Source organism: Homarus americanus, unplaced genomic scaffold, assembly GCF_018991925.1.
Source record: "Homarus americanus isolate GMGI-L3 unplaced genomic scaffold, GMGI_Hamer_2.0 scaffold7626, whole genome shotgun sequence".
Taxonomy (NCBI): Eukaryota; Metazoa; Arthropoda; class Malacostraca; order Decapoda; family Nephropidae; genus Homarus; species Homarus americanus.
In genome coordinates, this window is record NW_024718273.1 from 19,894,113 (window position 1) to 19,912,125 (window position 18,013).

Sequence of the window (18,013 nt, forward strand, 5' to 3'; positions counted from 1 at the left end):
TAATTCCGGTGGACTAACACCACCACACCAACAGCCCCACCGAGTTATGTGCTGTACTCATCCACCAATGATGGGGCTTGAAGATCCGGGTTCACCACAGGGGCAGGGCGTTAGGGGAATACTACCCCCTATGGGGCCCATGGGTGGTAGTGGAGCTTCTGACGGTCGGGGTTCAAGGGGACACCCGACTCCACTGGACCTCAGACATCTCCCAAGACTAGTGGATGCGTCATACACGCTACAGACACGGCCTAGGCTGCGTTAGGGACCTGTGGGAGGAAAGTTGGCGGCTCACTGACTTGAAAACCAACCGCCGCCTTCCACCCCCGCTAAAGTCACAGATTCCACCTACTCAACCATTTCACTGAATTACGTTACTGTAACACTCTGACGTTTGAAACTGAGACTACGAACTCAGTTTCATTCCCTACTATTATCTTTACCAACAATGCTCTGACTGAGCTATCAAAAGCAAGAATTAAATTGATTACAAAAGGTTGGATGGCAACTGGTCCCTACACGCAACGCCTTGCTACAACACCGATGAGCAAATTTGAAAAGTTCCCTTCAGAATATTAACTAATTCCTCAGCTAACCTTCCTACCACAATTTCACTATGATTATCAGAGTCTCTGATATTCATAGGTGAAAAAAAAGGTTTACAGGTTCTCGGTAGCAGAAAGTGTTTACAAACTTTCCGTCAACAAACACACGACAACTCGATGACGTCATCAAGGAAACAGAAAGAACGGCAAACATTTTCACTGGGAGACTCAGAAGGTTTTGTGGACGTGTAAGCGTAAGTGATACAAATAAGATATATAATAATTAGGTGTTCATAATTTTTACAATGGTTGGGACTGGGCTGTTCTTGTAGCAATCAATTCGTGCTCGTATGGGCTGGATGCGGTTGGGCAGTTGTGTGGCCACGTGGACAGGACAGTAGCTTCGGGCAATGCAAGTGTGTTCCATCCTTCAGGTTAGGTCAGGTGAAGCCGTCAGGTCAGGTCAGGTTAGGTCAGATCCAGCCAAACTCAGTATTGTTGTGTTTTTGTGCTTTTCCTTCGAGTTAAAATTGCCACTTTTGTATATCACTTGTGGGTTGATCGTCAATCTTTGCACTGTACTGTTGGTGTGAGGATGTTGATAAATCCAGATGGGAAGGAGGAGATGGGGGAGGGGAGGGCCCGACAGACCGGGCTGGCAGCTGTCTCCATGATCAAGAGACCACGGCCGCGTTAGCGGGCAGCGCCGACTACACACGTCCTTACCCTATGAAGGCTGAGGGAAGTGTGTACCTACACACAGGGTGGTGTAATGCATCAAGTGTATCAGCATTATGTTGCAGTTGAGGTACAATCACTGCTTGCTTCCTCTCGCTTTCAGCTACCGCCGTTGGCCTCTTCACCATCAAGACTCCTGCTGTTCCTCCTCGTTGCAACACACTGTTACTGGGTGCCTCGTGGGCCCAGGCTAGACCAGCAGGGGATCTCAGAGCAGCAGTGGGCCCTAGATGGACGGTGCATAGGCCCTCTGGCATGTGGGCACGTCCTCGTGCCTCCCAACAACTGTGTACGCTGCCTTGCGGATTAACCTTGGTAGGTACAAGGCTACGGGAGTAAACCCCAAACGAAAACTCTGCTGTGGAGCCCTGTTTCAAACAGACAGACAGACATACTTACAGAGCTCCAGTAAGACCCCAACTGTTATATATGTGTATGTTTATATGCTGCCTTTATTGATTATATATACATTATATATTATGTTACTTCTTACCAAAGTCAGAAAGTGTTCAGGCTTGTGTAAACACGAAATGTGTTAGGCATGTTGTACAAACAACAGAGAATAAACGCTCCAGGTAAACCGACCATGTGACTTGTCATTCTCCCATTAAATAATGCAAGATACTACACCAACAACGGTATAGGCAGACGAGGTAACCAACATGGAAACCCAACAACTACACCAGCTGTAATAAACAGAAACATACAAACATGCCTACATCCATACACCCACGTAAGCAACCCTTGAAATTTTATAGCACTTGTCAGACCAGAATGGGTGCAATTAGTTACAGCCTCAAGGAAAAACAGATGTAGGCCAATATGAGGTGCCATACCATCGACTAACCAATTGGTGAAACAGAACATAAGGATCTTTGGAAAATAAAAACCCTGCTCTGACTGGACACTGAGAATGTTTGTTCGGCAGCCAGTATGCAGTGTTAGTGTAGGAGTTGTGATCAGTGTCCACGTATGTCCGCCAAGGGTAGAGTCCGTCCTGTTCCACTTGAACCTTTACCCGTCGTTGCAGAACCTTCTTCTCGGGTAGCCATAGATTTTGTTGGACGATTCTCACCTCCTTCCTCTAAGAAGCCTAAATTACATCAAGCTAAATTGTTAAGGAAATATAATTGCAGGACCCACATTGCTCGTGTCATTGACGACGTCCCCAAGCTGGAGTTAGTCGAGGCACTACCCTGCAAGAGTTCCTGTGAAGTTCGGACGCCAGAGTCTGTTGATCTCGGTTGCCAGTTGCTGCCAACACCTGACGAGATAGAAGAATCCTCTACGACAGGAAATAGGCCCAAACTTAAACTTGGACTGAAGTGGACCCCACGTACAGTTCCTTGATACGGCCTTACGTTTTGGACATCAAGTTACCACCTATTCTTTTCTATGACCCTTCTTTATTGTGCAATGTGTATTTAAGCATTTGTTGTAAGATGATTATGCTTTGTGTACTAATCTTAAGTTTTAATCTACCTTACAGTAGATTTTTGTTGGGGGAGCAGTGTAAGGGCGGAAACGATCCTCCGGCTAGTTACCGCTGCTAACTCGCTTGTTTGCTGGTGCAGACGACACTTGGGGTGGTTGGACGGAGGTGAGAACGGCAGCGACTATCTCCGCCGCCGGCAGATTCAACCCAGCCGCCATACCGTCAGTATTTAGCTACCCTGCTGTCCGTCAAATTCTGGCTGTGATCTCATCATAGGTCCTGGACTCGTGGGCTGTGTTCCCAGACCTTCACCTATCAACTGCCAACTCTTTGGTCATCTACCACTACCGCATACCACGACCATCAGTTCATCACATTCCGTCGGTGCCCCGGTGTTCTCCTGCCTTTTCAAGACGTTGCTGAGTGTGGAGTCGAAGTGGACGTTTCGTTACCCTGAGTGTGCATCACCGTGTTCCAGAACCTTCCCCCAGGGCCACTGCCGTAGGAAATATTTGTTCATGGTTTGATTCTATAATTGTTGACTCCATTTAATTGTTTGAATCCATTAATTGCTGACTCCCCTGTATTGTTCGATTCTATCAATTGTTGACTCCATTTAATTGTTTTAATCCATTTATTGCTGACTCCCATTATTTGTTTGCTTCCTTTAATTGTTTGACTCCCGTAATTATTTGATGTTTGTTGAGTGGTGTCAGAGTTTTGTGTTATATTTTTATAGTAAAGAGATGCCAATCTCTAACGGTTGTTTGTTATTCCTCAGAAAACCATGGTCCTTGACTTTCCTTTATTAAGATCCTGATTAGCCTGGTAAGGGATTTCTATCCCTAAGTCCCAGGCCTTTACACCGTAACGTCGTACAAGTAAGGGCGCCGCAGTAGTGTTTGTGACATCAGTTGTGTAACGAGTCCCTACATTGATTGTGGGTCTCTGTGGTTGTGTTAGTGTGACATCCTAGCTCATGTGTGACATCACTCGTGCGCTTGGCACGCGTCCTTGTGACATCAACTCCAATTGTGTGACATCAACTCGAGTCTCACTGTAGTCGTGTTTGTGTGACATCACTCGTGCGTGCGTATTGCACATCACGTGTCTGAGGGACATCACTCGTGTGTCACCACTGTGGTCGTGATTGTATGACATCGCTTATATTACTTCAGTTATATTACAGGTTGAAACTGTGTGACATCAACTCGAGTCTCATTGTGGTCGTGATTGTATGACATCGCTTATATTACTTCAGTTGTATGACATCGCTTATACGACTTCAGTTGTATGACATCGCTTACATGACTTCAGATTGTATGACATCATTTGTATAACCTCAGTTATATGACATTTTTATAAACAAGCAGACGCGTCAGTTGAAGAGCGTTCCTGCTTAACCGAACGTCTCTATAGCTGTCCACTGTGTCGCCAGTCATGGAAGGAAACAAGGCAGAGGAGACCAGCCTAACCAGCATAGAAGACCTGGAGGCCCTGAACGACCGAAATGCTAACCGGTCACTCACACAGCCAGGGTAATCGGGGGATTAACAGTTGACGTTCACCCAATTGACGGCAATGATGCAGAATATGAAAGATCATATGGAGCAACTTCAGACTTTAGGCGATACTTTGGTGAGATGCTGTCATTACCATGAGGAAAACCCTTTCTGGAAACGAGTGAAGGGATGACAGCCACAACGAGGTATGCACGAGACACCCGTTGTCAACCGCCGGAACCAGGAGTGTCTAGCTGCTACACCTCGACACCCACCCAAGGAGGGTTCCCGACACTCAGCGCTTCAGGGACGGGAACATCCCATTGGAGGGAGAGGGAACGTGTTTCCACCCGTCATACCCACTTCCCGGAAGCATTGACACTCAGGAACCCATAACCACTGAACACCGGCCGATGCAGCACCATACTTCACAGACAGATCGGTGGACCCAAAACCAAGAACCAATAACGCTCCTATGAGCGTTAACAAACACAACATACTTATATTGTTTCTCACTATTGATCTTTTTTTTTCACTTTTGTGTTTCTTTCTAGTTCTTTATTATTATTATTATTATTATTATTATTATTATTATTATTATTATAAACGCCTTGGGAATAAGGACGTTCAGGTGACGGGCAAGTCAAACGGAATGATTGAAACACGCCCTTAACTCATGAGACATAAAGGCAAGCATGAACTTAACATGCTTCCCTGTTGGGCGCTGTAAACGCTTCTGCGCTTCACCTTACACAAGGATGTAGGGGGGGGGGGTGCCCAATAAATAAAAAAAACCCGCCTGTTGATGCATTCAGTATTTATTGATGTGGTCAAAACAAGTGCAGGTAAATGCAGACCAGTATGGTGTTCCAAGAGACAACAGTACTGTGTAAATTATCTCAGCACAAATTCTTGGACAGGCTTGTGTGGTGTTTATCCGTGCGAGCAGAAGGCAGCTCCTTACAGCATCACTCGAGGGCTGGTCCTCACAGCATCACTCGAGTGAGCGATCTCCTCTAGTCCAGGCGGCCACGCCACCCTTTTAAACCATTAAATACTCACTTGCCAGTACTGACGCAAGCGGTGATAACACTCCCAGGGTGCCAGCACTGACGCCGGCGGTAAACACCGCCCCCGCCGTATCTGACGGGGTCACAGGTAGCGTGGGGGCATCACTCGAGAGGGCGATCTGTATCATGAGAGCCACGTCACCCTTACATTCAGCAGAATCAGGAACTCTTTATCCTGTAAACACCGCCCCTCCCCCAGCCGCTACATCTCACGGGCAGGCCGCGTTGGGGGCGCTGAGAGATCCAATGTTTGTTCGAGGAAGACAGCGATCGTCAACAACTGACACCAGCATTTATAAGCCAGCGGCGATAACAATTATTATTATTATTATTATTATTATTATTATTATTATTATTATTATATTTTCCCCCCCCAGGCCCCGATGTGGGTCAGTGACTATGCCCGGGTGGGCTAATCCCTGTAAAAAAAATAAATAAAATAAATAAATAAATCACACTACCATCATCACAGTAAACACATCCAATAATAATTTGAAGCTTGTTACATTAAGCTGTACACTACAAAAGACCAACTTCAGCTTGACACTTTCTCCTGCAGCATCCGTCTGTAACGTGATCCAGGAAGCTTGAACCTTTGTAAAACTGTGGTAGGAGTGAGAGCTGGTCAGTGATGGTCTTCAGGAGAGTGACGGACGAGGGGCAACTGTTCAGGTTGGCTGAGACTCTCAAGCAAGACTTCCCATACTCCTGCACGGTGAGTACTGTACTGCTGACCCTGCTGCTGCACGGTGAGTACTGTACTGCTGACCCTACTGCTGCACGGTGAGTACTGTACTGCTGACCCTCCTGCTGCACGGTGAGTACTGTACTGCTGACCCTGCTGCTGCACGGTGAGTGCCTGTACTGCTGACCTGCTGCTGCACGGTGAGTACTGTACTGCTGACCCTGCTGCTGCACGGTGCGTACTGTACTGCTGACCCTGCTGCTGCACGGTGAGTACTGTGCTGACCCTCCTGCTGCACGGTGAGTACTGTACTGCTGACCCTGCTGCTGCACGGTGAGTGCTGTGCTGCTGACCCTGCTGCTGCACGGTGGTGCTGTGCTGCTGACCCTGCTGCTGCACGGTGAGTGCTGACTGCTGACCCTACTGCTGCACGGTGGTACTGTGCTGCTGACTCTGCTGCACGGTGAGTACTGTACTGCTGACCCTACTGCTGCACGGTGAGTGCTGTGCTGCTGACCCTCCTGCTGCACGGGGTGAGTGCTGTGCTGCTGACCCTACTGCTGCACGGTGAGTGCTGTACTGCTGACCCTCTGCTGCACGGTGAGGTACTGTACTGCTGACCCTACTGCTGCACGGTGAGTACTGTGCTGCTGACCCTACTGCTGCACGGTGAGTGCTGTGCTGCTGACCTCCCCTGCTGCACGGTGAGTGCTGTGCTGCTGACCCTGCTGCTGCTGCACAGTGAGTGCTGTGCTGCTGACCCTCCTGCTGCACGGTGACAGCTTATTGTAAGAACATAAGAACATAAGAATGGAGGAAACTGCAGCGGGCCTATTGGCCCATACTGGGCAGTCCCGTTTACACCCAACCCCTATTGCTCATATGAGCATCGAACCTATGTTTGAAGCTATCCAGCATATTCGAGTTAATGATGATATTTGGTAACTTGTTCCAATCATCCACTACTCTGTTTCCAAACCAATGTTTACCTATTTCACGCCTAAATCTAAATTTGTCTAATTTAAAACCATTGTTACGAGTTCGCTACTGGTTGGATAGTTTGAGTACCTTTGTAATGTCCCCTTTGTTTAGCCCTGCCTTCCACTTATACACCTCTATCAGGTCGTCCCTCGCTCTACGTCTCTCAAGGGAGTGCAAATTAAAATGCTTTAACCTGTCTCTATACTCAAGGTTCCTAATGCCCGGGATTAGTCTTGTCATTCTCCTCTGAATTCTTTCCAAGGATTCTATATCCATTCTGTAATACGGTGACCAGAACTGAACTGCGTAATCCAGGTGTGGTCTCACAAGAGCAAGGTACAGTTTTAGGATGACCTCGCTAGTCTTGTAACTAACACTCCTTTGTATGAACCCAAGTACTTTATTAGCCTTGTTACGAGCAAAAACACATTGTTTACTTGGCTTAAGGTTCCTACTTATCATTACTCCTAAATCTCTCTCGCAGTCGGATTTCTCTATGGCATCGTCGTTCATCTGGTATCTGGTTTCCCTGTTTGCATCTCCTATACTGAGTACTTTACATTTGTCGACGTTGAATTTCATCTGCCATTTTTCAGACCATTCGAAAAATTTGTTTAGATCTTCCTGTAGTTTTGCCGAGTCCTCGTCAGATTTGATAACACGTCCTATTTTAGTGTCATCAGGAAATTTACTTACGTTGCTGTCAATGCCGATATCTATGTCGTTTATGTATATAATAAATAATAATGGTCCAAGTACTGAGCCTTGGGGAACTCCACTTGTGACGTTGCTCCAATGGGACTTAGTGCCGTTAATGCTCACTAGCTGTTTCCTGTCCTGTAACCACACCCTAATCCATTTAAGGATATTACCTTTGATGCCATGTGCTTCTACCTTTCTAATTAGTCTTTCATGGGGGACTCTGTCGAAGGCTTTGCTAAAGTCGAGATATACCACATCATAATTGTGCCCCTCGTCCACCGATTCGAAAACTGATGAAAAGAATGTTAATAGATTAGTTAGGCAAGAACGTCCGCTTGTGAAGCCATGCTGGGAATCATTGATCAATCGGTGCTTCTCCAGGTGATTTCGAATAGTTTGAAATGATTGCTTCCAGTAATTTGCCTACTATTGATGTACCTGATGATTAATCCCCCAACTTATTGTACCTGATGATTAATCCCCCAGCTTATTGTACCTGATGATTAATCCCCCAGTTTATTGTACCTGATGATTAATCCCCCAGCTCACTGTACCTGATGATTAATTCCCCAGCTTATTGCACCTGAAGATTAATTATCGTAATGCTGACCTAACCTAACTTAACCTAATTAACCTAAGGCCACCATCTGTCTATTTGTTTATACGCACCCCCCCCCCTCCCGCCCACACCAGGACGTGGCTTCTCAGTTCACCGTCTTTTGCCGGGAACGCGAGGTGTGCCAGCTGCAGAAGGCGCTGAAAGAGACGCCCCTGGTGGACTGGCATGGGAATTGCACATAGGGTGTATCCTCACTACCTGCTGGGCCTGGCCAAGGAGGTCACCCACCACCTAGGACTAGCCTCCTCGACAGCGCCCAGGATCACATCTTCACCTACCACCTCACCTGGACACTCAGCCCTCAGGTAGGTGACACCTCACCTGGACACTCAGCTCCTCAGGTAGGTGACGCACCTCACCTGGACACTCCCCACTTCAGGCAGGGCACACACCACCCGGGATTACTCCCCACTCTCAGGTAGGTGACACACCCTCACCTGACACTCAGCCTCTTAGGTAGGTGACACACCTCACCTGACACTCAGCGCCTCAGGTAGGTGACACAACTACCTGGACACTCAGCTCTCAGGTAGGTGACGCACCTCACCTGACACTTACCTTAGGTAGGTGACACACCCTCACCTGGACACTCAGCCCCTCAGGTAGGTGACACACCCTCACCTGGACACTCAGCCCCTCAGGTAGGTGACGCACCCTCACCTGGACACTCTACCCCTCAGGTAGGTGACGCACCCTCACCTGGACACTCTACCCCTCAGGTAGGTGACGCACCTTCACCTGGACACAAATGGGTAAATGGTAACTGGTAGGATAAATAGTTAATTACCAGGTAAACAGTTGCTAGCCACACTGACGAGATATTATTAAGACGATTGACTTAGATAAATGTGAACTGGCTGTCTGTCATATGATGGGAAGAAAATTTGATAAAGGAAGGAAGAAGAGAAAACACATCACTCACAATTAATGGTGTAGCAACTTGATATAGGAGCAGAGGATGGTCCTGGGGCTTACCGCTCTGAGTAACCCGTCTCTCCCCTCCTCCAGGTGTAGGGCGGGGTTCTGTGTCCGTCTGCTGGGTAAAGCCGGTTTGCAGCACCTCTTGGAGACCAGCCAGTACGCTAAGGACTCGCCTCTGCAGACCATGTGGAGATTTATCCAAAAAGTGCCGTCTGCAGGCGTGTATTTGGACCAAACCGTTGTGGAGGACACGTCGGTGGAGCTGGGCGACATATTAGCTGCTAGAAATGAGGTCGTCCCCGTGTCCTGGATTGCCTCATCCACGTATGGTGCCCTGGGCATGCTGAGGACCGAAGAGGACTACAGGGGCATGGGTCTAGCTCGTCTAGTGTCCAGGGTAACGGCGAGGCTACAGGCTAGCCAGGGCTACTTACCACACGTCCTTGTGAGCATCAACAACACGACCTCACGAGACTTGTTCACACACATGTCTGGGTGGCGTCACTCTCACTTCTCTTTCATGATGTCGACTGACTTTACCAACATTAACTACTATTAGTTTCCCTCTGCAGTGTAGTGGACAATAGGCATCCCAGTTTATTTCACCTAAGTAATTTACTCAATGTAACTATGAGTGTTAGAAACGTAGACGGCAAGCTTGTCTGTGAAGCTTGTTTACGTCTGTTTCTCGTGAGTGAAGACTTGAGTAGAGACTTATCGAGGGAGAACGGAATATATCTGAAACCTCCCTCGAGGGAAGACGGAACCAGCAACAATGGTTCTCAATAACGTCTTCCTCTAGTGAGTGATATCAAACTACTGCCCGTCATAGGTAGTCAGAGAGCCAGTTACTTAATGCTTAACTCAGCACTAAGTGACGCAACTTCCCGTGGGCACACCTTAACACGTGCTCTGAAAATAAGTCTCAAAGCTAGTGGAAAGTTACAGGGGATGATAGGGTATATAAATCTTATGGGATTAACCCATTTATATAAATATTTCTGCCTATAAGACAGGGGCTAATACATGGGGTTAGGCTAGGCTAGGCTAAGCTAGTCTAGGTTAAGTTAGGTTAGGATTGGGGTGTTTATTCGTCATTTGAAGTAAGCGGGGGTTCCTAATCATCATATATCCAATCTTTGTTCTAACGAAAGAAAGTCATCAAGAATTAGTCACAAAGTGTGATGACACTGTGGGCTGATGTATCATGTGCCTAGCACCGCCTCCCCCTCTACCGAGTGTTAAGCTGTGGCATTAATGTTCAAAGCAGTTAATGGGTGGTTAGGTTAGGTTACCCTCCTCTTGGTGACTTGGTTAGGTTACCTTCCCCCTCGTCTCTTAGCCTCGGGCATATAGAGAGAGAGCTCACAGACGATCCATTAGCCCATCTGTTACTACAAGCTCTCACACCTGTAGCTAATTAAGAGATATAACCACAAACCAATATTAATCATGTACAATTTACAAAAACAAAAGTCAAACAAGATAGTCTTTGTCTTAATCGTCAAGAAAACTTGTTTATCTGTCAATCCTGTATATTGTGTACTGTCTCCAGCCTCTAGAAAATTTGTTTTATAAAACTGTCAGTCCTGTATATTGTGTACATGCTGTCTACAGGTGGTGAGGAAGGTGTAAGTACAATGTATTTTTTTTTACTCATTTCTGGGGATATCTGTTTGGCCACGAAGTCTGGGAGAGTAAACAAGCTGCCTTCTCACGTCTCCTATTGTGCCCCTGTGGTGATGTGCACACTGGTGATGTTGTAATGAGACAAAATCTCACATGAAGAGGTAAGTTAGGAGTTTATAGTAGTAGAGTATTATAGGCAGAGGAATGGAGTGTCTCGAGGGTGTGATGTCAACACTGTATATTAACACAGGCACAGTACAAGTGTAGTATATAAAACACCAATGCGTGTTACAGCTTTATTTTACTAGTTCAATGGGGATTAATAGGGGGTTCGTACACAATTTATGATAGACTATGGTATTCGCATAACCTAACCTCACAATTAGAATGGGCACTTCACTAAGTCGATCGTTGGGGAGGCCGGATCACTGCACTTCTACAGTCTACACAGCCAGCACTTACTGTTACACGTGGAGTTGACAGCACTGTCGATGGACCCGGCTGAGACTTCGTTACACTTAGTGGCGGGCTTCTCTCGAGCGGACTGGGGACGTGGTAGCTGGCTCTCCTGGTTACAAGACAACCTCACTGAGGGAGTCGGACGTCCTATATATTGGAAGACCAGCCGTCAGGTTGAGCTGATTGAAGGTCACCTTACATTTGCCCTCGCTAATGTAGGGTCAGGTCTGGACGTTTTCAGAGACTGTAAGTTGTACTTTCTGGAGAAGTCATCAGGTGGGCCGTGTGACATGAGCCCTGGTTGATTTGTGGCCTTGAGTTGGGCTCGAGGTTACTGACCTGGCTAATGTGAGGTCAGGTCTGGACTTTGTTCAGGGATGTAGGTTATTATATTGGGAAAGAGTCGGCTGGTGCCTTCTTACATGTTTTGTTGGGGGCCGTGACACATGGGAGGAGCTAGTTGATTTACAATCCTTGGTCAACCGCAGAGTTACCTATACTTGACCTCCCTAATGTCGGGTCAAGTCTGGCTTTCCTTGCTATATAGCTGTGGTCTGACAACCCCTCCACTACAATGTCGGGAACCGGTGATGTGCAGACCGGTGATGTGAGACTGGTGATGTGCAGACTGGTGGCGTGTAGACTGGTGATGTGCAGACTGGTGGCGTGGGCGGTGATGTGCAGACTGGTGATGTGCAGACTGGTGAGGTGCAGACCGGTGATGTGCAGACTGGTGGTGTACAGACCGGTGATGTGCAGACTGGTGATGTGCAGACCGGTGATGTGCAGACCGGTGATGTCAGACCGGTGATGTACAGACTGGTGACGTGTAGACGGTGATGTGCAGACTGGTGATGTGCAGACTGGTGATGTGCAGACTGGTGACGTGTAGACCAGTGATGTGCAGACCGGTGATGTACAGACTGGCGATGTACAGGCTGGTGACGTGTAGACGGTGATGTGCAGACGGTGATGTGCAGACTGGTGATGTGCAGGCCGGTGAGGTGCAGCCGGTGGTGCAGACGGTGATGTGCAGACTGGTGATGTGCAGACCGGTATGCAGACTGGTGATGTGCAGACTGGTGATGTGCAGACCGGTGATATGCAGACTGGTGATGTGCAACTACACAAGTGATAGACCGGTGATGTGCAGACTGGTGATGTGCAGACGGTGATATGCAGACTGGTGATGTGCAGACTGGTGATGTGCAGACGGCAGACTGGTGATGTGCAGACTGGTGATGTACAGACTGGTGATGTGCAGACTGGTGATGTGACTGGATGCAGACTGGTGATGTCGACCGGTGACGTAGACCGGTGATATGCAGACTGGTGATGTGCAGACTGGTGATGTACAGACTGGTGATGTGCAGACTGGTGATGTGCAGACTGGTGATGTGCAGACTGGTGATGTGAGACCGGTGATGTGCAGACTGGTGATGTGCAGACCGGTGACGTGCAGACCGGTGATGTGCAGACTGGTGATGTGCAGACCGGTGATGTGCAGACTGGTGATGTGCAGACTGGTGATGTGCAGACCGGTGACGTGCAGACCGGTGATATGCAGACCGGTGATGTGCAGACTGGTGATGTGCAGACCGGTGATGTGCAGACTGGTGATGTGCAGACTGGTGATGTGCAGACTGGCGCGTGACCGGTGATGTGCAGACTGGTGATGTGCAGACCGGTGATGTGCGAACTGGTGATGTGCTGGAATCTATACAGTTCACAATCTCACCACTTCAGAACTTTTCACTGAACATTTGGACCATGGAATAATGTACAAATTTGTTCAAGATTATTTTATAGAAATTTGATATGTGTACTTGAGGGTTATTAGTACCGTCGCCTCATTACAGTGTGGGAATGTTTTGATTCTGTAGTCTGTTTGTCTAGCTGTTTCAGTCCTCTTAATGTGTCTGTTACCATTGCGTTTTTAAACTATAATATGCTACTACAGGTCCCCACTAACCTCCCAGAGCACTGTCTCCCTACTACAGGTCTCCACTAACCTCCCAGAGCACTTTCTCGCTACTACAGGTCTCCACTAACCCCCCAGAGCACTGTCTCGATACAGGTCCACACTAACCTCCCAGAGCACTGTCTCCCTACTACAGGTCTCCACTAACCTCCCCAGAGCACTGTCTCGCTACTACAGGTCCCCACTAACCCCCAGAGCACTGTCTCGCTACTACAGGTCTCCACTAACCTCCCAGAGCACTGTCTCGCTACTACAGGTCCCCACTAACCTCCCAAACTCAGCTCCCCCAGAGCACTGTCTCCTACTACAGGTCCCCACTAACCTCCAGAGCACTGTCTCATACTACAGGTCCCCTACCTCCCCAGAGCACTGTCTCCCTACAGGTCCCCCTAACCCCCCCAGAGCACTGTCTCACTTCCAGGTCCCCACTAACCTCCCCAGAGCACTGTCTCGCTACTAGGTCCCCACTAACCTCCCCCAAGCACTGTCTCACTACAGTGTCCACTAACCTCCCCCAGAGCACTGTCTCCCAACTCACAGGTCCCCACTAACCTCCCAGAGCACTGTCTCCTACTACAGGTCCCCACTACCTCCCCAAGGCACTGTCTCCCTACTACAGGTCCCCACTAACCTCCCCAACTGTCTCGCTACTGGTCCACACTAACTCCCCCCAGAACTGTCTCGCTACTACAGGTCCCCACTAACCTCCCCCAGAGCACTGTCTCCCTACTACAAGGTTCCACTAACCTCCCCAGAGCATTTGTCCTCTACTACAGATCCCCACTAACCTCCCCAGAGCAGTCTCGCTACTACAGGTCCCACTAACCTCCCCAGAGTACTGTCTCCCACTACAGGTCCCCACTAACCCCCCCAGAGCACTGTCTCCCTACTACAGGTCTCCACTAACCTCCCAGAGCACTGTCTCGCTACTACAGGTCCACGCTAACCTCCCCAGAGCACTGTCTCCCTACTACAGGTCTCCACTAACCTCAGAGCACTGTCTCCTACTACAGGTCCACACTAACCTCCCCAGAGCACTGTCTCCCTACTACAGGTCTCCACTAACCTCCCAAGAGCACTGTCTCACTACAGGTCCACTACCTCCCCCAGAGCACTGTCTCGCTACTACAGGTCCACACTATCCCCAGAGTACTGTCTCGCTACTACAGGTCACCTACCTCCCCAGAGCACTGTCCCACAGGTCCACACTAACCTCCCCAGAGCACTGTCTCCGCTACTACAGGTCCTAACCTCCAGAGCACTGTCTCACTACAGGTCCACACTAACCTCCCCAGAGCACTGTCTGCTCTACAGGTCCCCCACTAACCTCCCCAGAGCACTGTCTCGCTACTACAGGTCCCACTAACCTCCCCAGAGCACTGTCTCGCTACTACAGGTCCACTAACCTCCCAGAGCACTGTCTCGCTACTACAGGTCCCCACTAACCTCCCCAGAGCACTGTCTCCTACTACAGGTCTCCACTAACCTCCCCAGAGCACTGTCTCGCTACTACAGGTCCCCACTTCTCCCAGAGCACTGTCTCGCTACTACAGGTCCACACTAACCTCCTTTTATGTTCGTTTTTTAGTGATAAATGCGCCACTCACCTCTTGTGCACGTTTATCAGTGCACACAATGTGTCATCAATGATAATGTCTTGCTTATCAAACAGCCTCGGGAACACAGTAGGTGCACACCGCCCCACAAGTTGTTGTCATTCACTCACTACACACAGGCGTAAATACTTACTGTAGTTATTTACATCAATTCTGAACGAATGCTTTAGGCTACATTTTTTTGTAGAATAATCAGCACTACAGTGAACGGGCTATTGGCTTTATAACATAAATACAGAGCTCAATGACACACTAACACCACCAGTTTGTTAGCCCTACTTGGACAACACCGAACGAGCGAGTGTGGCTTCCTGGTCGACTAACGCTGTCTCAATACACCTCCTTGATATGTAGATAATGTACTTGGCTGACCTTACGAGAACAATGCAGTTACTTAATGGCTAAATATTTAAAGTTAATGTTTTCAGGAACTTATCATTTAGTAATATTGTACCAAAATAAAACATTAGAGGGAGAAAAAGAATTACTTCCATATAACTCTAGGTACAGATTCATTAAGGTTCCTAAGACCAATAATAAACATAATTATAATTTTAGGTAATTTCTTACATCAGTGGTGCGATAAGTCGACCAATAACGAGGAATATTTACTGTACAAACTTCTGCAAAACTCAATATGGGCGGACAGTGGCTGATTCTACACCGCAATGAAGTCAAATAATGGTCCTACATGAATAAATCGGACTGCTAATCACTTCTCGACTAGTATTTGGTGTCAGAAAGTCACAAAATTGGAGAAAACTCCATTTAATCTGAGTTAATAGATCGCGTGCATGTACCGAGGAGCGAGAGTATCATCTAATAAATGCAATGAAGCCAAAATGATGGTCGTGATATGTAATTGGCGAATCACTTTTCGATTATTATTTGCGTTTCGGGGTAAAACTTGCTCACCTGAGTTGGGTTAGGCTAGGGTACATGCACTTTGGATTTATTAACTAGATTAAATTAAGTTTACTTCAATTTTTTGTGATTTCTTTCTGACACCAAATACTAGTCGAGAAGATTAGCAGTCCGATTTATTCATCTAGATCATTATTTGACTTCATTCCGGCTATATTTGGGTACATTTAACATTTGGTAATTAGTTTGAATTCTGACAGAGTGTAAATGGAAGGCAGGGCTAAACAAAGGGCGACATTGCAAGTTACTAAACTATCCAACCAGAGCTTAAATCCTCAGAATACCAGCTCTTAAATTAGACAAATTCTAGATTTAGGCGCGAAATAGGTAAACACTGGTTTGGTAACAGAGTAGTGGATGAATGGAACAAGTTACCAAATATCATCATTAACTCGAACACGCTGGATAGCTTCAAACATAGGTTGGATGCTTATATGAGCATTAGTTGAGGTAAATGGGATCATTCAGTATGGGCCAACAGTTCGCTTGCAAAGTGCTTTTCCATTCTATGTTCTTATGTTCTTTATGGTTTAGCCGGTTATGTTGTAGGGGCATCGAGATATTAATGTTGTCTAGCACCAGGATGAAGGAATTCTAATGTGGTTTTTGGTATAATATATGTTATGGCGATAGACAGCGGGCTTGCTGAGGAGGTATTGCTGTTCAGGAAGATGCAGAATGAGAGTGCTGGGCTTGCGAGGGTTTTGAGAAGGACAGCCAGGGTCGCCATGCCTGCTGGGCTGGAGGGGAGCGAGGACCGCCAGGCAGGCGAGAGAAGCGGGCAGCCAGGCAGCGGTGGAGGAGGAGGTGTTGCTTGTTCAGGAAGAATGGCTGAATGAATCTCAATGGAGAGACAGAGCTTATATAACGTTAAGCAGCTGCCAGTCATGTTGGGAAAAACCCAGAAAGTCGCCGTGACTAGTTCTGTTGCTAAGATACGGTAACATCTGGTTGGTTGCTAGAAGCGGTAGCAGGTGGTGGCAGCACAAGAAGTTTGTAGGGGAGACGGCCCACTACAATGTACCAAACCTACCAGCATTATAGGTTCGTTACTTAAGATTCAACAGTTCAGTGATAAACAACGCGTATTAGCTGTAATGAGCATACTGTAGGTCATGGTGTAGTGAGGAAGGGCAGTACTACACCAATCAGGCGGTCCCATGTGTAGTAAAAATTACAAAAGCATAAACTTCTTGAAACGCAACAAAAAATGTATAAACTTCCTGATAAAAAACGTAAATAAAAAAGTATAAACTTGATAAAAAACGTGTAAATAAAAAAGCATAAACTTCTTTGATACTTCACTAACAAATTAATCATCACAAGACACCATGATGAACGTGTTGTCGATCCAACACCACCACCTGTGTCCTTGTTCCCCTCCCCTGCATGGCCCCCTGATATATATATACTGAAGAACACAAAGAACATGAACACGCAGTGAACACCTTGACCATATACAATTAAGTAACAATGTTCTTACCCGGGGTCAACATTAACATCCATCTCAGTTTCCAAATCACAAATTTTACTAACATTTAATCGGTTTTCAGAATGCATTAATCCTTCCGATTTAATTTCAATATAAATAAGTAGTTCCTCTCTCACAAGATTACCACACACATACACATACACACACACGCACACACATATACACACACGCACCTGGTCGTAAGATGGGGCCAATGTTTAAGTTGTTGGTGGTCAATCTCTTGCGGCTTTTCTCCTCTCTCTGGTAACACGCCTTGGGGGACCACATATTAAGCCAGACAGACACTCCTCGCCGTTGTCTCCACTTAGGTAGGTCACCATATATGCAGTCACATAAACCACGGACAGGTCAACACAACGGCACTATAGGATCACTTCTGGACAGGTAACCACAACGTCACTAGAATCACTTGGACAGGTCACCACACAACGTCACTACGTCACTATAGAATCACTTGGACAGGTCACCACACACACTCCTGTCACCCCACAGACCTGGGGTACTGGACTTTGACACTCACTCTACCTGCCTGTAAAAACTACTCCAACCACCTCGTTAATGATCGTTTGCAGCGCTAAAGACAATTACGATAATACACGTTTTACTGTTATATTTATTTACTATTATTCTTTAATATTCTGGTTTAGTTTCGTGTTTTTTTTTTTTAGTATTAATGAATTATATGAAGGTTAGTCCTATTTTATTTCACCTGAA

At 47.2% G+C, this 18,013-nt stretch overlaps 2 protein-coding genes across 2 annotated transcripts in view; one reads left to right on the plus strand and one right to left on the minus strand.

The window, feature by feature from the left end:
* Nucleotides 1–11,023, plus strand: part of LOC121859562 — a 51,271-nt gene extending 40,248 nt beyond the window's left edge. The window contains exon 4 of the mRNA XM_042356488.1: nt 9,286–11,023. Coding sequence (XP_042212422.1) covers nt 9,286–9,757 — 472 coding nt within the window. The 3' untranslated portion in view covers nt 9,758–11,023. The remainder of the gene's footprint in view (nt 1–9,285) is intronic.
* An 832-nt stretch (nt 11,024–11,855) lies between these two features.
* LOC121859610 (histidine-rich glycoprotein-like) lies at nt 11,856–17,566 on the minus strand. Its single transcript, XM_042356549.1, has 2 exons — nt 17,473–17,566; nt 11,856–13,003 (listed from the first exon to the last, which is right to left on the minus strand). The coding sequence occupies exons 1-2, from the start codon at nt 17,564–17,566 to the stop codon at nt 11,856–11,858; spliced, it is 1,242 nt and encodes a 413-aa protein (XP_042212483.1).
* Between the last annotated feature and the right edge of the window lie 447 nt (nt 17,567–18,013).

Coding starts and splice junctions, on each gene's coding strand:
- LOC121859610 (XM_042356549.1), bottom strand. CDS start 17,566: ATGTGGTCCCCCAAGGCGTGTTACCAGAGAGAGGAGAAAAGCCGCAAG. Junction 13,004..17,472: donor TGGCCCCATCTTACGACCAG/GTGCGTGTGTGT, acceptor TGAACTGTATAG/ATTCCAGCACATCACCAGTT.